At 45.3% G+C, this 18,251-nt stretch overlaps 1 protein-coding gene across 1 annotated transcript; it reads right to left on the reverse strand.

The window, feature by feature from the left end:
* Positions 1–252: 252 nt before the first annotated feature.
* tgfbi (transforming growth factor, beta-induced) lies at positions 253–17,969 on the reverse strand. The gene is made up of 17 exons (XM_084353955.1): positions 17,741–17,969; positions 16,975–17,073; positions 8,869–8,933; positions 8,561–8,718; positions 8,233–8,397; positions 7,938–8,084; positions 7,713–7,854; positions 7,413–7,625; positions 7,086–7,223; positions 6,856–6,998; positions 4,827–4,963; positions 3,950–4,080; positions 3,158–3,282; positions 2,967–3,069; positions 2,784–2,851; positions 1,054–1,078; positions 253–961 (listed from the first exon to the last, which is right to left on the reverse strand). Exons 1-17 carry the CDS (start codon positions 17,851–17,853, stop codon positions 900–902), a joined length of 2,034 nt encoding a protein of 677 aa, XP_084210081.1. The 5' UTR covers positions 17,854–17,969; the 3' UTR covers positions 253–899.
* Between the last annotated feature and the right edge of the window lie 282 nt (positions 17,970–18,251).

Consider the following 18,251-nt stretch of genomic DNA (forward strand, 5'->3'; position numbering starts at 1 on the left):
AGCGGCGGCGAGGGAAAGTGCAGATTACGGATGATTTAAGTCGGCGTGACGGCTGTGACGCGTCGACGCTCTGCAGCCTTTTACAAACCAGCCGAGACAGACGTGAACCCGGCCTGAACCCAGAGGCCTCTGAACAGGCTTTTATTTAGGAACACACACACACACATTCACACACACACACACACACACACAGTCACACACACACACACACACACACACACTGAGCTTCAGTTACTCGACACTTTTCAGAGCCCATTTTTCAGCTTTATTTTACAAAAACACGAAGAAAAAAATTCCTAAAAAAACCTCAAGAATCCATCAGGTCACTTTGTTTGTTTGTTTGTTTGTTTGAGCTCAGACCTGCCCACATGCTACAGGACAACAACAACACACAGAGTACACAACATAAACTTTACAAAAGTTTCACACGTGAACATTCAAACTTTCAAAAAGTGACTTTTGGTCAAAACTAGTTGTTGTTGTTTTTACAGTACACAGAAAACAAAAATAAAACATGAACAAACCATATTTCATCTTCTTCTCTCCACAAACTGACGAAGAAGAAAAATCCCCCTCAGATCCTCTCACGCTGTCTCACAAACACTTACTGATCTGATCGGCCTCGTCTCCTTCACTTAGTGGTTTCCTACATTTCCCAGAATGCCTTTCAACAACCTCCAGTGAAGGTGTTGGTGTGCTTTGTTGGATTGTGCTCGGCTGAAGCGTGTTCAGGTTTTTATTGATGAGTCCAGAAACAGGACGAGCGGCAGCGCTGGAGGATCTCAGAGGGATTTTTCCGGTTTGATCTTTGTGTCGAGAACTCGTTGTGTTCTTGGTTCCTCAGCTCTCGTCTCGTCTCGTCTCGTCTCGTCTCGTCTCGTCTCGTCTCTTCTGCACCTCTACTGACTCTTGTTCATCGTCCTGCTGGAGCGACTCCTGACCACCTTCTGGAAGAGATCATCTGAGAAAAACACACACAAAACATATCATATCATCAGGAAGCTCAGAGACAGATCAGGTTTGATTCTTCATGCTTCATGAACAGAAACTCACCGTTCCTGAAGCTCTTGGCGTCGGCCTGTAAGACAGAGAGAAGGGCAAATCCATCAGAACCACTCAGAAATGTAATACAAAATATGGGAACTATCGCCTTTCTGTATCACCAAACAGAAGGAGGCTGCATCTACTCACGGACAAAAGGCTAGCTAAGTAGGCTAACTAGTCCAAAACTAGACAAATCTTCTTTCTGAACAGACGGAAACCAGCTCCTACATGCTGCTCACAACGTCTCCAACAACATCTGTGTTAGCTTCTCTAAGGGCTAACATCAGTGTTAGCTTTTCTAACGGGGTAACATCAGTGTTAGCTTCTCTAACAGGCTAACATCAGTGTTAGCTTCTCCAACAGGCTAACATCAGTGTCAGCTTCTCCAACAGGCTAACATCAGTGATAGCTTCTCTGACGGGCTAACATTTGTGTTAGCTGACTAGCATATATATTTTGTCTCTTGGAGTTCCAGCAGCTAAGGGCCATCTTGTTCCATGTGTACGACTGATAGCTACTTTAAAGGAACTTGGGGGAGAAATTGTGAAAAAATAAACATGCATTTTAAGTTTGTTAATGCTAATGGGTGATGACGCGTTCAAAACCAAAAAGAATGAGCCCACCGACGTATCTCTCCATTGCCTTGAACAGGCTGTGTGCAATTCGTGGTCCAAATTTCCCGCGCAGTCTTGCGGACGTGATGTCCGATGACGCTGAATGCGCGTCCTCGGATACGGGAAAAAAGACAAGCGTGGTGGACCCATACTAGTGTTTGGGTAGTAATGGATTCTGCTACGGCCAGCAAACGACCCACCACCACACAAAGTCCACTAAAAAGTAATACTAAGAAGAAAACGAAGGTTTTATCAGCGGCTTGTCGTGAGTCGAAACGACATTATGACCAAAGCAGGGCTGGCACTCGAATAAACATCGGATACGCGTTCGGCTCATGGAGGCAGCTTCAACTTGATTCGGGACTGAAAACAGATGCACGGCTCATGTTCTAGTAACCAGGTAATAAAACATTACAGGTCATGTTTAGAGCTTGATTTGAAAATCATATAAGATCACCGAGGACTCGGAGTGACCTAACTTGCAAAGTAGTGTTAGCTGCAAACATGTAACTTAGTCCACCGCTGTGTAACACTGAATAGTTACAGACTGCGCATTTTCCACTAACCTTTAGTCTGAAACCGAATAGTTAGAAATATGTCCCTTTATATATGGGACAGAAAGCCCAACCTGTTATCAGGGAGGTGACGTTAGCAGCTGGATGTAGCCACAGGCTAACGGTTTGTTTGTGTCTGTGTAGCAACATTAGCCGCTAACACACAGCAATCCCGTATCAGAGACAATATTTCTGTCACCCAATATGCCGTCTTTGCTTTCGCTTGTGCCTTTCAGACTGCATCAACCGTAACGGTAAATCACCGCGCTTGTGTGTCGCTACACACAGCGAGCCGGCTTCCCGGCTGCTTCGTGTGTGTAGGGGATAAGACATCAACTGCACTGCTGTGAAGAGTTCATGCGCGCTCCCGCGCCGGCTTGGCTGATGGCTGCAGTTACCCTAACGGCCGCAAAGGCCGCCGTGTCACTATTGAGTCTTATTTCTTGATCCTGCCCCAAGTTCCTTTAAGGTGTCCGGTCAGAGTCTGAATCACGGTCTGGACTTAAAGCTGTGACAGCTGCTGATGAGTGTGTGGTTGATGAGTGTGTGGTTGATCAGTGTGTGTTCTCACCCTGGAGGCAGCAGCTGATCTGAATGGCGCTGCAGGTCCGTCGGCCTGTTCTCTGTCCACCTTCGGAGCTGCAGAGACACAAACAGCATCACTGAACCCTGACCATCTCCTATTGGTAGTTCTGTCCTCAGCTGTGAACATGTCCTACAATAAGCTCTAAACATAAAGAGAAGTTCGACTCACGCAGAGGTTTGATGACGTTGTTGACAGCGTGGACGACTCCGTTAGTCGCCATCAGGTCTGCATCGGCCACCGGGATCTTGTTGACGTACACGGTGGAGTTACGCTGGAACACAGAGAGGACGGCTGTCAACACTCCTGACTGATCAGTTTAAATAAAGTTACTGAACAACAGGTGAGGAGAGAGGACCGACCACGCCAAGCTCGAGCTTCTCTCCCTGCAGAGGTTTGACTCTGGTGTGAGAGCCGACTCCTCCGCTGACCAACATGCCCTCGCCCAGGTGATACCTGAGCACACCTGACAGCTCCTGAGGGTTACCTGGGAGATGGACGATACGGCAGTAAAACATCATCAAGTGGAAAAACATCATGAAATGATTCATCAATCAAATCCGATGAATGACAGAAGAAAGGTTTTTTCAATATTGGACATTAAGAGTCAATAACATGAAGTTGTGAGTCCTGCTGTGGTCGTCTCATGTGTCCCCTCCGTCCCTCCACCCTGTACCCGTGTCTCTGCATGTCTTTATTAGGCTGCTGCAGCAGAGACAGTTTATATAAAGGCCATTAAGGCACCGTGCTGAGAGGAGGGAAATGATTTGGCCGTGAGTCACATAAACAAAATGATTCTGAACGATCGGACCAAACAAGGAGCAGAGGACTGAAGGACACCATCAAACTTCTGTCTCTGTTTCCTTCTGCAGCTGAATATCACCTTCACACCAACATGGCCGCCTGGAACCACCCTTCAAAATAAAATACCCGCACTGAATGATCCTTTACCTCCGTCTCTGGACTGATGGAGCTGTTAGGACGATTGTGTCAACTTCTCCAACAGGCTAACGTCAACATTAGCTTCTCTAACAGGCTAACACCAATATTAGCATCAACAACAGGCTAACATAAACATTAGCTTCTCCAACAGGCTAACATCAGTGTTAGCCATGCTGCCATTCTCCATATCTAATCTTCTGTTTTATACTCACGCATCAGTCTGTTGAGTTCGGACGGTGTCATGGCGTTGAAGGCGTCGTTGGTGGGAGCGAAGAAGGTCAGTGCCCCCTGCTGGTTCAACAGCTCCGTCATCCCTGCTGTCTGGATGGCACCAACCAGGAGACTGAAACAAAGAGGAAGAGGGTGTCTCCATGTGTTAGCATCTCTGACAGGCCAATAACAATGTTAGCATCTCCAACAGGCTAACATCTGTGTTAGCTTCTGCAACAGTCTAGCATCTGTGCTAGCTTTTCCAACAGACTAACCATCAATGTTAGCTTCTCTGGCAGGCTAACATGCTAACACTTGTCAGTGTGGTTTGAAGCTGTGACGCTGCTGACAGACATGATAGTCGTCGTAGACTTCAGACTAAACTGGGTCAGAACTTGTTCTGTAAATGAAGCTGTAAACTGATTTCTCCACCACAGACAAAGTGCCAACATCAGTTTGGTGGTTAGCGCTCCTGTAGTTCATAAACTCTGCTGCTTTAATACATTAAGGAAGATTAAGGAGACTTTAAGGGTTTTGAGAAATAAAGAACAGACAGAACCACTTCCTCCATGAGTCATAATTACAAGAGTAAATTACAGCCTGGAGCTTTATTATCCAAGAGAGGAGGAGGAGGAGGAGGAGGAAGAGGAAAAAGGGGAGGAGTCTGCTCCCTCTCTGTCTGGTTCAACCAACAGGAGCTGAACTCTGAGGTTTTTTTTCTTAAATCTCCTGAGCAGAGACACAAAGTTCTGACTCATGTGTGTGTTGGTGTGTACTGGCCCGTGGGTCTCTGGACCAGTTAGTCTGTCAGGTGAACATTCTTCACATTACACCTGTGTACAGACAGTGTCGGTGAACAGATAAACATGACGTCCTCACCTGAAGCGGTCGTCCGCCTTCAGAACGTCCATGACGGTTCCCATCGGTGGAGTGAGGACTTTGTCCACAGTGAACATGGTGGCGTAGCGTCCAGTCTTATCATGGGCGGCGATGCAGGCGTTCTCGATGCACAGGTTCTACAAACACACGGAGAAATGAGTGAACACCTGAGAGGACACAGGTGAAGCCGGTCACAGTGGAGGAGGACTGACGCAGCAGCTGAGTCCATCATGTTTGGGTGGTGGACTGAGCTGCTGCGTCAGTCCTCCTCCACTGTGACCGGCTTTGTGATGATGCAGCCCGTGGGTCTCTGGACTACATCATGTCTTGGATGGCAGCCATTTTGTTAAAACACACACACACACACACACACACACACACACACACACCTACAGACGGTGTCTGGAAAGATTTAGCAGTCATGGGAAGCAGGAAACTTCTTGTGGTCTGCAGAGTTCATTACTGAGCAGACATGTGAGCCACCCACGAGTCCAGGACCTGAAACATGTGGAGCCACTGTGGAGACCACCAGAGACAACCCGAAACCACAGACTGATCACCACATGATCAATAACACCGTTAGGTACATGTATTAACACATGTGTTGTGTTACCGAGGCAACAGGAAGAACTTCCACTCAGCGAATATTTCACATCATTTACTGAACTCAAAGGTTTCTGATCGACAATGATCGTTTTAAAAACAGAAAGAAAACAAAGGTTGCAACAAACCAACATCTGGAATCAAGGAGCAACATCAACTGTACAACCAGAATCCAGTGGAGCAACATCAACTGTACAACCAGAGTCCAGTGGAGCAACATCAACTGTACAGCCAGAATCCAGTGGAGCAACATCAACTGTACAACCAGAGTCCAGTGAAGCAACATCAACTGTACCAGAATCCAGTGGAGCAACATCAACTGTACAACCAGAGTCCAGTGGAGCAACATCAACTGTACCAGAATCCAGTGGAGCAACATCAACTGTACAACCAGAGTCCAGTGGAGCAACATCAACTGTACAACCAGAGTCCAGTGGAGCAACATCAACTGTACAGCCAGAATCCAGTGGAGCAACATCAACTGTACAACCAGAGTCCAGTGAAGCAACATCAACTGTACCAGAATCAAGTGGAGCAACATCAACGTGTCTGTCTGAAGTTGCGTTGACACCTGAGGACCACAGTGTTGATGGTCCCCAGCCTCAGCGTGGGGCCTTGGCCTCGTCCTCGTGGCTCCTACATGGAAAACCTCTCTGGTTTTTCTGGTTTCGTCTCTGCAGGCGGCTCTGATTCACATCAGCACAACCTGCTCTGGATGACATCATGACCACATGTGGTCACAGTAATGAGGCGGCAGCATGGGATGTGCAGTCACCACATTTTGAAAGATCTTTTTATTAAAGTTTGATGTTTTGTGCATCATTAAGTAAAAATATAAAACCTAATGTTGCTCTGTGTTCTTGAAGAACTGATTCTGTTCAGTGGGCTTGAATCAAACATTTGTTAAAGTTATTAATGAAAAGCAGCCATAAACTCAGTGACCTGGTGAGGTCATCTCTGGAGATGAACAGACAATATTCAGGGCCAGTGAAGACAGACGATCTGCCCAGTCCGCCCAGCAACAGGCGACACATTCAGGCAGGCTCAGAAATATTCAACCCATAAGCTGATCTGTTGCGTTGTTCAGAAGACCTCAGGAGTCAGACTTTATAATGTGGAAACAGTCTGAAGTCACAGCAGAAGAACAAAACACATTTGATGTGACAGTCGATCAATGTGTTTTTTGTCATGTTTGTCGTCATAAACATGAAACTGGTTCAAACTGAAACATGAAAACATGAAACCACAACAATTAGCCAACAACAGGATCCAGCCTGATCAACACACCAGCTGATCAGTGATCCTCTGAGATTATCTGAACCACACCTTCACCCTCAGCAGCCAGATGCTGATTGGTTAATCAAAAGTGATGTAAATCTGAATCTGTACCAGGAGCCAATGAGAAGAAATATTTCAAAGCTCTCACGTTTCTGTAGACAAAGACTCTGAGTTTGAGTCCTCCCAGCGTCTCCAGCTCCTGACCGTGATACAGAGACTTGGAGGACAGCTGCTCCTTAATGATGTGATTGGTCATCAGCTTCCTCATGTCGGGTGTCATGGTCAGACTTCCTGTTAGAGAAACGCTCAAGTAAATACAACAGTTCATCTGGTATCAGTTAAAATCTGACTGAGCTCCTGAGGTCAGAGGTCAATTACCTTTAAAGGCGTCGTCCAGAGGAGCCAGCATGGTCAGAGCCTCGGAGCCCGTCAAGTGGGGGCTCAGACCGGCTTCCACAAACAGCTTTGCTGCCATGTCCACAGATGAGCTTTCAGCCAGCTCCAGCAGGACTTTGGCTGAAAGGAGAAAACACTGAGTGGATGGACTGCAAGTACTGCTACTACTACTGAGTAGTAACTGGATATACTGTTTGTACTTCAGAACTTCTGTAGTTTAACAGCAGTACTCTCAGTATTACATGCAGTAGTGTCTTCAGTATGAGCGATGGAGCTCTACCATCAGTAGTATGAAGTGCAGCTCAGTACCTGAGTCGGGGATGAGCAGCTCATTGATGTAGTGCACGACTCCGTTGGTTCCCAGCTGGTCCTTCTTGGTGATGATGGCCTTCCCGTTCAGAGTCATCTGGTCTCCGTCACAGCCGACCTCCAGCACGGTGCCCTGCAGGGTCTCCATCGGACTCCCCGACACGATGGACTCGGCACACTGCATGTGCTTCAGGATGTGGTAGTTCAGCAGGTCTGGAGGTTCACAGGAGGACTGACATCAGAGTCACGTTCAGCATCGTTACAGTCCATCTAAAACTACTAATGAAACAAGCTGGTCACCTCTCAGAGCCACGGGGTCTCCCAGGATCCTGTTCAGGGTCTCCTGAGGAATCTTCTCAAAGGCCTCGTTGGTGGGGGCGAAGACGGTGTACTGACCCTCCTCCTCCAACATGCCGGTCAGACCTGCAGCGGTCATTGCCATCTGAAACACACAAACACAGGAAGTCAGTGTGTCCTCCACCTTCTCCGGGTAACACTCATGGATTGACTGACTCGTGTTCTCACACGCAGCGTCTCCAGGTCGTCGTCGATGTCGAGGATCGTGTTGACGTTGTTGGAGACGGCGGTGATGACGCGATCGACCACGTGCACGATGCCGTTGGTGGCGTGTTGGTCAGGTTTGATCAGACGAGCGCAGTTCACCGTCACAATCTGAGGAGGCGAGGAGAGAGATCAATAGTCATATTGATCAACAGACACAAAGTAATTATCAGCATGGACTGGATGACAGTGTGACACTCAGTGTGTTACAGTGTGTGTTACAGTGTGTGTTTCTATGTGTGTATTGTGTGTCACTGACCCCGTTGCTGTAGTGGTGGATGTGCACGTGGAAGTCCTGGTACATGGAGGCGAAGGAGGATCCGTGTCTGAGCTCCTCGGAGGTCAGCCGGCGGTTCACCATGTGGTAGTGAAGAGCGTTCAGCAGCTCGATGTTCACGTTGCTCACCAGAGCGTCCAGGATCTCCTGCAACACAATAACAACAACAACATCATCATCAACAACAACAACAACAACAACATCAACAACAACAACAACAAAAACACCAACACAATGGTTTGTTCAGTATATGTGGCAGCAGGACAGTGTGCGTGTGTGTGTGTGTGTGTGTGTGTGTGTGTGTACTGACGGTCGGCAGGGCGGCCCAGGCCTCGTTGCTCGGGGCGAAGAAGGTGAAGCTTCCCGGACCTTCGATCTCCTCCCTCAGTTTGGCTCGCTCAGAGTACATCTGGGTGGTGGATGCTCCGACCACGCCCAGAGTGTTGTAGATGTTCACCAGAGGCAGCGCTGCAACGACACGTCGTCCGTTCACCAACACATTTATAATCAACCTGATGTGTCTGAGTTTATTAACATGACTGAAACATTAAGACTGAAATAAATGGTGAAGAGTGTTTGTGGATGCTGAGGTCAGAGGTCAGAGGTCAGAGGTCGTACCAGCAGGACAGCCCTTCTCTCCAGGAATCTTCTCATAACCAGGACAGCACTCGTAGGTGATCACCCTGCAGCAGGAACAACAACAACATTCATCAGACACAGACCCTCCACTTCCTGTCCTCCTTCCTGTCCTCCTGTGCTGCTCGGAGCTCAGACCCCCTCACACGACTCTCTGAAGCCTCCTTCACAGCGAAGTGTTCTGCACATTTCAGCCTCAGGACGAAAAAACAACACGTTTGTCTATAAAACTGTTTCCAGCTCAGAAGCTCGTAACGTCTCTGTAATATTTCTGCTGCAGGCAGACACATAAATTCCTGTCTTTATATAATGATGCTAATAAAGTTATGTGAACAATCACAGGCTGTGAGAATCTGCAGGTCGCTCCGGCTGTTTCCATGACATCAGAACATGACAGTAAATGTTATTTAATCATCCAGAGGAGAAGGTTGTTTAGAGTCCGGATCCTCCAGAACTGAACCTGGATCAGAACTGCTCCACTGTTTGACTGAACTCTTCCTGTAGCAGGGCGGCAACTCACCGTTATTTTCATTATCAGTTAATTGTTTAGTCTATAAAATGTGAAACAGTTTCCCAGAGCCCAGAGTGACGTCTTCAAACAGTCCAGAACACAAAGACTCTTCATCTGGTGTCAGAGACGACAGAGACAAGCTGGAACCAGACGATGCTTGATCGGTTAATTGATTATCAAACTTGTCTGCGATTTGCTTTCTTTCAATCGATCAATCCTCTATTCTGCAAGACCAATCAGGGACCTGCCCGTGAGGAACTATTGGATGGATCAACATGAAATACGATGTGTTGCAGAAGAACAAAGATGGCGTCAGCTCAGCCTCAAAACGCTTCGACATAAAAAACACAAACGCACGACGACCATGACACTAAAATGTTTTCAGTTTTTGATAACAAACTTGATTTTGACTAATAAACGTTTCTTAAGACTGAAATTAAATCAAATCAGGAGCCAAATGAGTGACGGCGACATTGAAAAGTGTCCGATACCGTTTGTTAACAGCAGGCGCCGCACCACCCTGTTGAATATACAAATGTACTTCACTACAGACAGTATGGACAGGAGTGAAGCTCCTGACAGGCAAGTCTTTTTACAGTTATATCTTTGCAAATGATGAACTCAAAGCTAATATTAAAAGCAACCCTAAGCTGACACAGCTACTGTTAGCCTAGCCACTGTCGCCAGTCTGACGAATCGACAGCAGAGATTTAGAGCCAACCAACCAAATAATACAAGTATTTTCTTCTGACAGGTTTAATGTACAAGTGGAGCACAATAACACATTACACTAATATTATTCAGCTTGTTCACCATAAACACTATGAGTCATGTTCAGTCTCAGCTGACTCGTCCTGGTAGCTGAGAACAGCAGCTTCAGGTTTGCTGTGAAAACACGGAGAACTTTCTCGGCTCCACTGGAGAAATAAACGTCTGGAGCTGCTCTCGGCTGACGGCACATGTGTGCTGTAATGAGGCGTGGAGGCCGAGCTCAACCTTCATGACTTCCTGTAGAGATTTCCATAATAAATGTGGCTCAGCCGTCTGGGCTCATAAAGCTCATTTCCTCCGAGAGAAGAAGAATCTGAAGCCAGACCAGACGTCTGACGGGGGACCCACACCCACCGCCAGGAAAAACACTGAACCACCAGGAGCCTCCGCAGGTCTCCACTTCCTGTCACTACAAAATAAAAGGTTGCAGCGAGAGAAGAGTTTCTCCTGTAGGTGCATCGTTAATATAAATAAATATGATTACTTCTTCAGTGACACAGTGATTTTAGGTTCAGCTGTGATTGATCAGTGTTGAACACTGAACTTTAGGATGACAGGAGCTTCATGTTAATCATGTGACGTGAATGAAGATGGTGGAGATCTGAAACCTGACGGATGAGAAACTTAATTCAGCTGCTGCAGAAAGACGCCTCACTGCGACGACATCCAAGAACAACAGTCAGCTCTGAACTTTAAATCAAACCATCAGCAAATGAATAAGACGCTCACATTTCTGTTTATCATCATCAGAAAGACCAAAAGTTCAAGTTTATTATCATCAACAGATCCACTTGATCCGACCACCTGCTCTGTTACACACCGGCTCAATGGGACTGTGTGCTGTGGAGCTGGCTGGGTAACGTCCAGTTAAAGTCCAGTTGATGTCCGGGTCAGCTGATTCAGACATATGGCTCTTCTGGCTGATGTCCGGAGACGTTCATGGTCGCCGTGCACGTGTGAAAACGACTCTGAATGAAATCAAACTGAACATCTGGAGGCAGAAAGAGGAGAAACTAACGGAGCTGCTGCAGCCTCGTATCACAGCGGCAGTAAAATGTAAACAGCTGGCGATCAGCTACTGATGGAGAGAGAGTGTGTGTGTGTGTGTGTGTGTGTGTGTGTGTGTGTGTGTGTGTGTGTGTGTGTGTGTGTGTTGGCACACACACTGGACTGATTATCAAACCAGATGGAAACTCGACTCCCGTTTGGTCTGCACATAAACAAAGATGGCCGCCGTGGACTTCTGACAAAACAAACAGAGCGAGGTCGCAGTAATTCAGCCGGCGGGGTCGAGCCGCTCGACAGGAAGCTTCCAGAAACATCCAGCAGAGAGAAATACGTCTTTGACTTCAGTCAGAGAGAAAAGCTTTTCTCTGGATTCATCCTTGAGTTGGTCTGAGAAACATTTCTCTGATTCAAACATGAAACGGCTCCAAAATAAACGAAGAAGAGTCTCTGAGAAAGTTGAGGAAGACAAAATGACGTTTCCAGATGTGCTGAGTAATACAGAGAAGAAAGAAGACAGTGTTGCTGTGGAGCAGGAGGGTCCAAACTTCAGCCTGACAGAGCCAAACCTTAACGGTCCTCCACGAGCCAGAACACCTTCAGTGTTGTTAAAATGTCTTCAGGATCCAAGTTCCTTTGATTGTCACTCTGCACGCTGCGCTCAGATCAGGAAATTATTACTTCATTTTTAAAATTCATGTTTCTCACTCAAACCTCAGGCTGCGGCTCGTCGGCGACACTTTGGGCAGAATGAAGGTTTGGATGCTCGTAACCGTGGCAACAAACAACAAACTGCAGTTTGAATACAGAAATCAGAGCAGAGAAGCTTTTAGTTTAAAATGAATCAAAGCAGCAGGTCCTTCTGTCCTCAGTGTCCTCGTTAAACCTGCAGCTTCAACAGTCTGTTCAGACTCCGTGATGGAAACCACTTCAGAATAACTTAATTCAATATTTATTATTGGGTTAATATCATTATTATTCATTTCTAATGTGTTCATCACTTTAATGTTGCAGCTGCTCAACACGGAGCTCTTTTTAACGACTTTACAAGCTGCTGGTTTGGTTTGTCAATTTTCTACAGGAGAGCAATAAAGTTTTAATTTAACCTTTATTTATACATAGTCATTTAATCGCTGATTTTATTTTGTTTTATTCGTCAAAATGTTTAAAAGTAACTAAAGTTATAAATCACTACAGAAACGGCGTGACTCCAGAAACGAACGTGAGCCGACTGATGATCTGATCCGGCCCATCATCGGGGGACAGGCTGCTACTGTCATCAAATACCAAATAAATGTAATGGAGTAAAAAGTACAATATCTGAGTACAATTATGTAGTAGCAGAAAGTGAAAATACTCAAGTAAAGTACAAATACCTAAGAACTGTACTTAGGTACAGTACTCGAGTTCTATCGTTTGACTTTCCACCAAACTTCTTCAGGTCTCTGTCTGAACTAACACTTAATGTACAGATAGAGAGAGAGAAACCACTGCAGCAAGTTAACAGCTTTGCTCAAGAGCACGTCAGTGGTGGTAATGATGGAGGCTAATATTAGCATGTTAGCTACTGTAAGAATCCTTTCTTACAGTTGGAAGTCCAATACAACTAAAGGACTGGAGGACCAAGCTGTGGACAGTCTGAAGTCTAAAGGGGACAGACAGGGAGGACGGACCGGGAGGACGGACAGGGGGAGGACAAGTTTGAGAGTTATGATTCTTCCTTCTGCTGACCTCTGACCTGCTGACTCCCTCCACAGAGACCCAATGACACACAAACAGAGGACAGAGACTCTGACTTCAAACAGGAGTGTAAATCTAATGAAACTGTCAGAGATAAGTGCTGAGTGTTTCCACAGACTGACACTGTGTGTGTGTGTGTGTGTGTGTGTGTGCCTGCTGAATGATTTGTGTGTGTCGGGGCGTTCAGGTCCTCTCACAGCTTCACTTCCACAGAAACTCTCACTTCCTCTTTTTTCACTTTCCTGATGAAAGAATCTGTTTGTGAGAAACTTTTCGACTGAACGTTTTAACATCCTGTCGCCTCACTGAGAGTCCTTCACAACCACACGCTCACTTCACACACACGCAAACACTGACCTCAAATACGTGGACACATACACAAACTAATGCAGTTACAGTCCAGACAGTTGCCTGAAACACATCAAGACAGAAGTGAATTTAAAAAATGCTGAATTTAACAAATCAAAAGGGGCCACGGACACAACTGTGTCATTCACTGACACATAAAACCTCAGGAAACCTCAGTTTTCATCCTAAACCAGATCAGCTCTAACTTTCTGAATGACTTCACACTGATCACATCTCCATCAATATATCGATCATATCTCCACCTCAGAATCGAGCTGCCATCAGGAACAACCAGTCACAGCAGCTTTTCATGAATCCTTCATACGTTCTCAGTAACCGTCTCAAACTGCTGCACCGCTAAACTGTAGCAACACAAGCTAGCATAGCTTCAAAATATCTATAATCTTCATATTAGTTTTATTTATGTCTACACACATGAAGAAAGTGACAGACTGACACTAATGTTTTTACCAAAGAGAAGAAACCAATTAATGAGACGAGGACAAAGACACGAGATGAGACACAGTGAGAGAAGACAAGACACAACACAGACTGACAATCAGAGAGAAGAAGAACAGAAGAAGTGACGGAGGAGCAGAGGACGAAGAAGTAGAAGTAAAGAAGAAGAAGTAAATTGTCTCCATGGTGACAATGAATCATTTTCACTGTCACCAACAGTTAGTTTCCATGGAAACTAACTGTCTGTGACAGTTAACATGAATAAACTGAAAGTTTCTCAACAACTCACTAAATTGAGACATTTGTTAAGGGAGTCTGGGGACTTTCTCCATGGGGACAAAGAAGTAGCCTATATTAGTAACTGTTTAGTGTATTAGTAAAATTTGACATGTTTACTGTCAATAAAATGTTTCCTCTTTCATAAATTGAGTGTAAATGGTGAAATCAGTGTAAACAGTGTGTTCAAACAGCTGCTAAATGTTGGCAGGAAAGACTTCAGCACTTTAGACACAGAAGCAGACAGGCTGGTACAGCCATGCTGCCACAAACTGACACTTTTTACAAGGAGACAAACAACTTCAGGTTTTCATTTAATGCTGAATTTACAAGAAGGAGACAATGACTTAGAATCTGTCAGAGACAGAGTTTCACAACGGTTATAACGTTTGTTTTAACTCAACAACTCTTAAAATCACTACATTTGTAAAGGGAGTCTGGTGATAGAAACAGACAGCTGCTGCTAACATCAGCAGGTTCAGAGACCCAACATGAATCCTGACGACTCATCAACATTCTGACACGACTGTTCTCTGATTGGACGCTCAGGTCAGGTGACTCTGGGTCATTGAGGAAATATATCCCACAGCAAGTGACAGCAGCTCTGCTCTGGTTTGGACTGTGAGGGAGTAAAGAGCAACAGGAAGTGAAGCAGCTGTGACTGTTTTGATGGAGGAGATAAAATATGGATGTTAGTTTGATGCCTTAAAGGAACAGTTCAACATTTAGTGACATCATCTTCTGTCTTCATCAGTGAACTGATCAACAGTCAAAACATTTTCTCAACTACTTAAGTAAAATATCAAGAAATACTTCAGTCAAGTGGAGGAAATGTACTTTACTCTCCCTCCTCTCTCCTCTCCTCTCTTCTCCTCTCCTCTATCCTCCTCTCCTCTCTTCTCCTCCTCCTCTCCTCTCTCCTCTCATCTCCTCGCCTCTCCTCTCCTCTCTCCTCTCTCCTTTCCTCTCTCCTCTCTCCCTCTGATCAGTCACAGATTCATGATTCAGCCTCAACACACAAACAAACCTCAGGTGATCATTACATTTACAACAGGAACATTTTACTGACACACACACACACACACACACACACACACACACACACACACACACACACACACACACACACACACACACACACACACTGCTTTAATCCTGTTCAGCTCATGCAGAGTGAGATCTGTGACACAGCTGGTCCACTGCTGCCAGAGCCTCATTAATAATGTGTGTGTGTGTGTGTGGTGTGTGTACGTGTGTGTGTGTGTGTGTGTGTGTGTGTGTGTGTGTGTTTCCAGTCTGACTGCAGCCTCTTTGTTTCTCACACACTGAAAACATCTGATTCTTCTTTACTTCAGTAACAAACAGGAAACACTGCAGCACCAGTCCAACTGTACAAAGTACTCCTCATACTCGAGTAAAAGTAACTGATCCATTTATTTACATGTATGTATTCACTGTGTTTTTGTGCTGAATGAAACATGTTATCTGTAAAGTAATTATAATTCTCAAGTAGTGTACTCAAGAAACATTTTGAGGTACTTGTACTTTACTGGAGTATTTCTATTTCCTGTTACTTCGACTCCACTGCATTTATTTGATTTATTTGACTAGTTACTTTACAGATTACATTCTGCATCAGAGCCAGCGTAGCTCATTATTAAATTAATTGATTATCAGTGATTGTGATGATCAGCTCACTCACAGTATACAGTATGTACATACATGTAACTATGTGGATCAGTTACTTTACTGATAATTTGATAGATACTTTTAAGACTTTTACTCGAGTACTGTTCATATAGGTGACTTTCACCTTTACCAAAGTAATATATTAACACCATATCTTTACTTTTACTCGAGTATGACTGTTGGTACTTTTCACAGCTCTGCTGCTGATGAGCTAATGTTAGCGTGCTAACAGGCTAGGTAGGTAAGTGTGGTCGGCTGTCTTCTCTAGAGGAGATGAGAAGTACTTAAGCCAGAGACCACTGTTCAGGACTGTGTTTCAACATCTGAAACCACTAAAACACCTTTAACGAGACATCAGGACACAGAACCACAGTGATGTCACAGTGATGTCACAGTGATGTCACATGATAACATTTGAAACTGAACATAAAGAAACATGAAGCGTCGACACTTCACTGGTTTGTATGTTTCCCACATAATTCTGATGATCGTGTGTCAACATGTTTTGTTCAGATGTTTCTTCAGTGGTTTTCTGTCGTGTCAACATTTGTTTCGTTTCTCTCATGTCGCAGTTTCTCACCAGCACAGTAAAGCTGCTCTGTGCAGTTTGTTCTTTTAAATAAAGTTTCTTTTCGTCACTGAAGCTCATCGGTGCTGTCGAGCTCTCACCAACACACTCAACACAAACTCCTCACTCAAACAGTGTCTACAGACCGTCAGAGAGAAGTTGACTTATTATAATTATCATAATGATTCTTAAAGCCTGTCACCAGGTTGTATAAGTGATCAAGTGAAATCTATATGTAATGTCAGCGTGCTGAGGATGAACTGAGGACAGAAGCTGCTCTGTCGTCTGGCGGCACGGCACTGAAACAAAGTCTACTTTGTTTCACCTTCGTCATGTTTTGTCCACAGGGGGCGCCACGATCAACAAACATGATGCAGAATAAAGAAATATAACCCGTCAGACGGAGCATGGAGCTCAAACTGTTGCACTCGTCCTTTAAATGAACCTTCAGCCTCGCAGCAGAGTTTGGGTCGGGAGGAAAACTGACACTGATGGTTCTGCCAGGCTCCTCGGAGGTTACATAAGAGGTGAGGACACCTCTGGAGAGGGACATTCCTCCGTCCACCAACACAAACTCTCCGTCCAGCAGGACTGAAGTCAAACTACAGACTGCAGTCAACATCCAGAGACGGACTCAGACTGACCGAGACAGAACGAGGAAAACATTCAGCTGTGAGGTTTCAACAGAAGGAACATTTCAAGTGATGTATGAGGGACTCACGTGGGTTTCCCACAGATCTTGCGGTGGTACCACTGTTTGCAGTTGGTGAAATATTTCTTATCGGTGCCTTTCAGCTGCTGCATGGCACAAACATTGGGTCTGCAGGAGAGAAGAGAAGAGATCAGACAGAAAAACTCAGATCAAGTCAAATCAGTTGATTTACATTCAGCTGTTCAAAGCTTTGATTGACTAAAGAGCAACAACGCTCACTGTTTCACACCTCAGTCATCATTAAAGTGAATAAAACAAACTGACACACATTCAAACAGCTGCTGATAGAAACTCTTGTCAGGTTTAAAGACTGCAAGTGATTTTAAACTGACGCAGAACAAACAGTTTTTCTTTGTGTTCGACTGTGATGAGAAACTTTAAGATTTGATCATCATGGACACAGCAGCTTCACTTCCATCTGATCACATCACTCACATGTTTCTGCTCCAACATCTTTAACATTATTTATATTAAAACGCTGAGTCCACCTTTAATCTCACTGCTCTGAGAGGTTTTAAGGTGGACTGGAACCTCACAGAGATTATTGCTGTGTGACATCTGATCACATTATTCTGATTCTGTTCATTATTGACCCATAAAGTTTTTATTAATCTGAATAAAATCACGTTAATGAATCTTCAGGGAAATACAAGCTTATAAGATTATTATAACAACAACCTCAAAGACCACAAACTTATACAGAGTTTAATTAAGTCGGTCTGAGCCGCTGCAGACTCGGTCCCGGTTCGGCTCAGTTCGGATGATAAAAACTCACCCCTGCTGGCGGCCTCTGATCCGGCTGTGCTGCAGGACCGCCTGGTACGGAGACCGGGCTACACAGACGGTCAGCACCAGGGCCAGACCCAGAACCAGCACACACACATTCATCTTCAACCACAGAGTCTGAATCCTCCAGCTGCTGATCACTCCTCTTCTGCTTCTTCTGCTTCAACTGCTGCTGCTTCTTTCTTCTCCGCTGCCCCGCGGTCCGTCCAGGATCCAGGACCGGACCGATATATAAAGCAGAGGAGGGGGAGGAGGGAGGAGAGGAGGGAGGGGGAGGAGACGAGGAGGGAGGAGAGGAGGGAGGGAGGAGACATCGACACCAGGACCTGGCTCACTTCAGAACCTCTAAAGCAGAAACAGCCTGTGAGCTTCAGAAAGAAAGAGAAGTCCAGCTGAGTCTGATGAAACTTAAATTGTCCTGAACTGGCCACCGTACAGTCTGATGTAAAGCTCTGTGCAGTGAACCAACATGTGAACGTTGTTCAATCCTCATAAATCAG

Source organism: Pagrus pagrus, assembly GCF_965226575.1.
Source record: "Pagrus pagrus genome assembly, chromosome: 5".
In the NCBI taxonomy this organism is placed as follows: Eukaryota; Metazoa; Chordata; class Actinopteri; order Spariformes; family Sparidae; genus Pagrus; species Pagrus pagrus.

Excerpts from the sequence above, each read along its gene's own strand:
- tgfbi (XM_084353955.1), bottom strand. The coding sequence starts at position 17,853 with ATGAATGTGTGTGTGCTGGTTCTGGGTCTGGCCCTGGTGCTGACCGTC. Across the intron at positions 17,074-17,740 it reads ATCAGAGGCCGCCAGCAGGG|ACCCAATGTTTGTGCCATGC; the intron begins GTGAGTTTTTAT and ends TCTCTCCTGCAG. Across the intron at positions 4,964-6,855 it reads GAGTCTTTGTCTACAGAAAC|AACCTGTGCATCGAGAACGC; the intron begins GTGAGAGCTTTG and ends GTGTGTTTGTAG.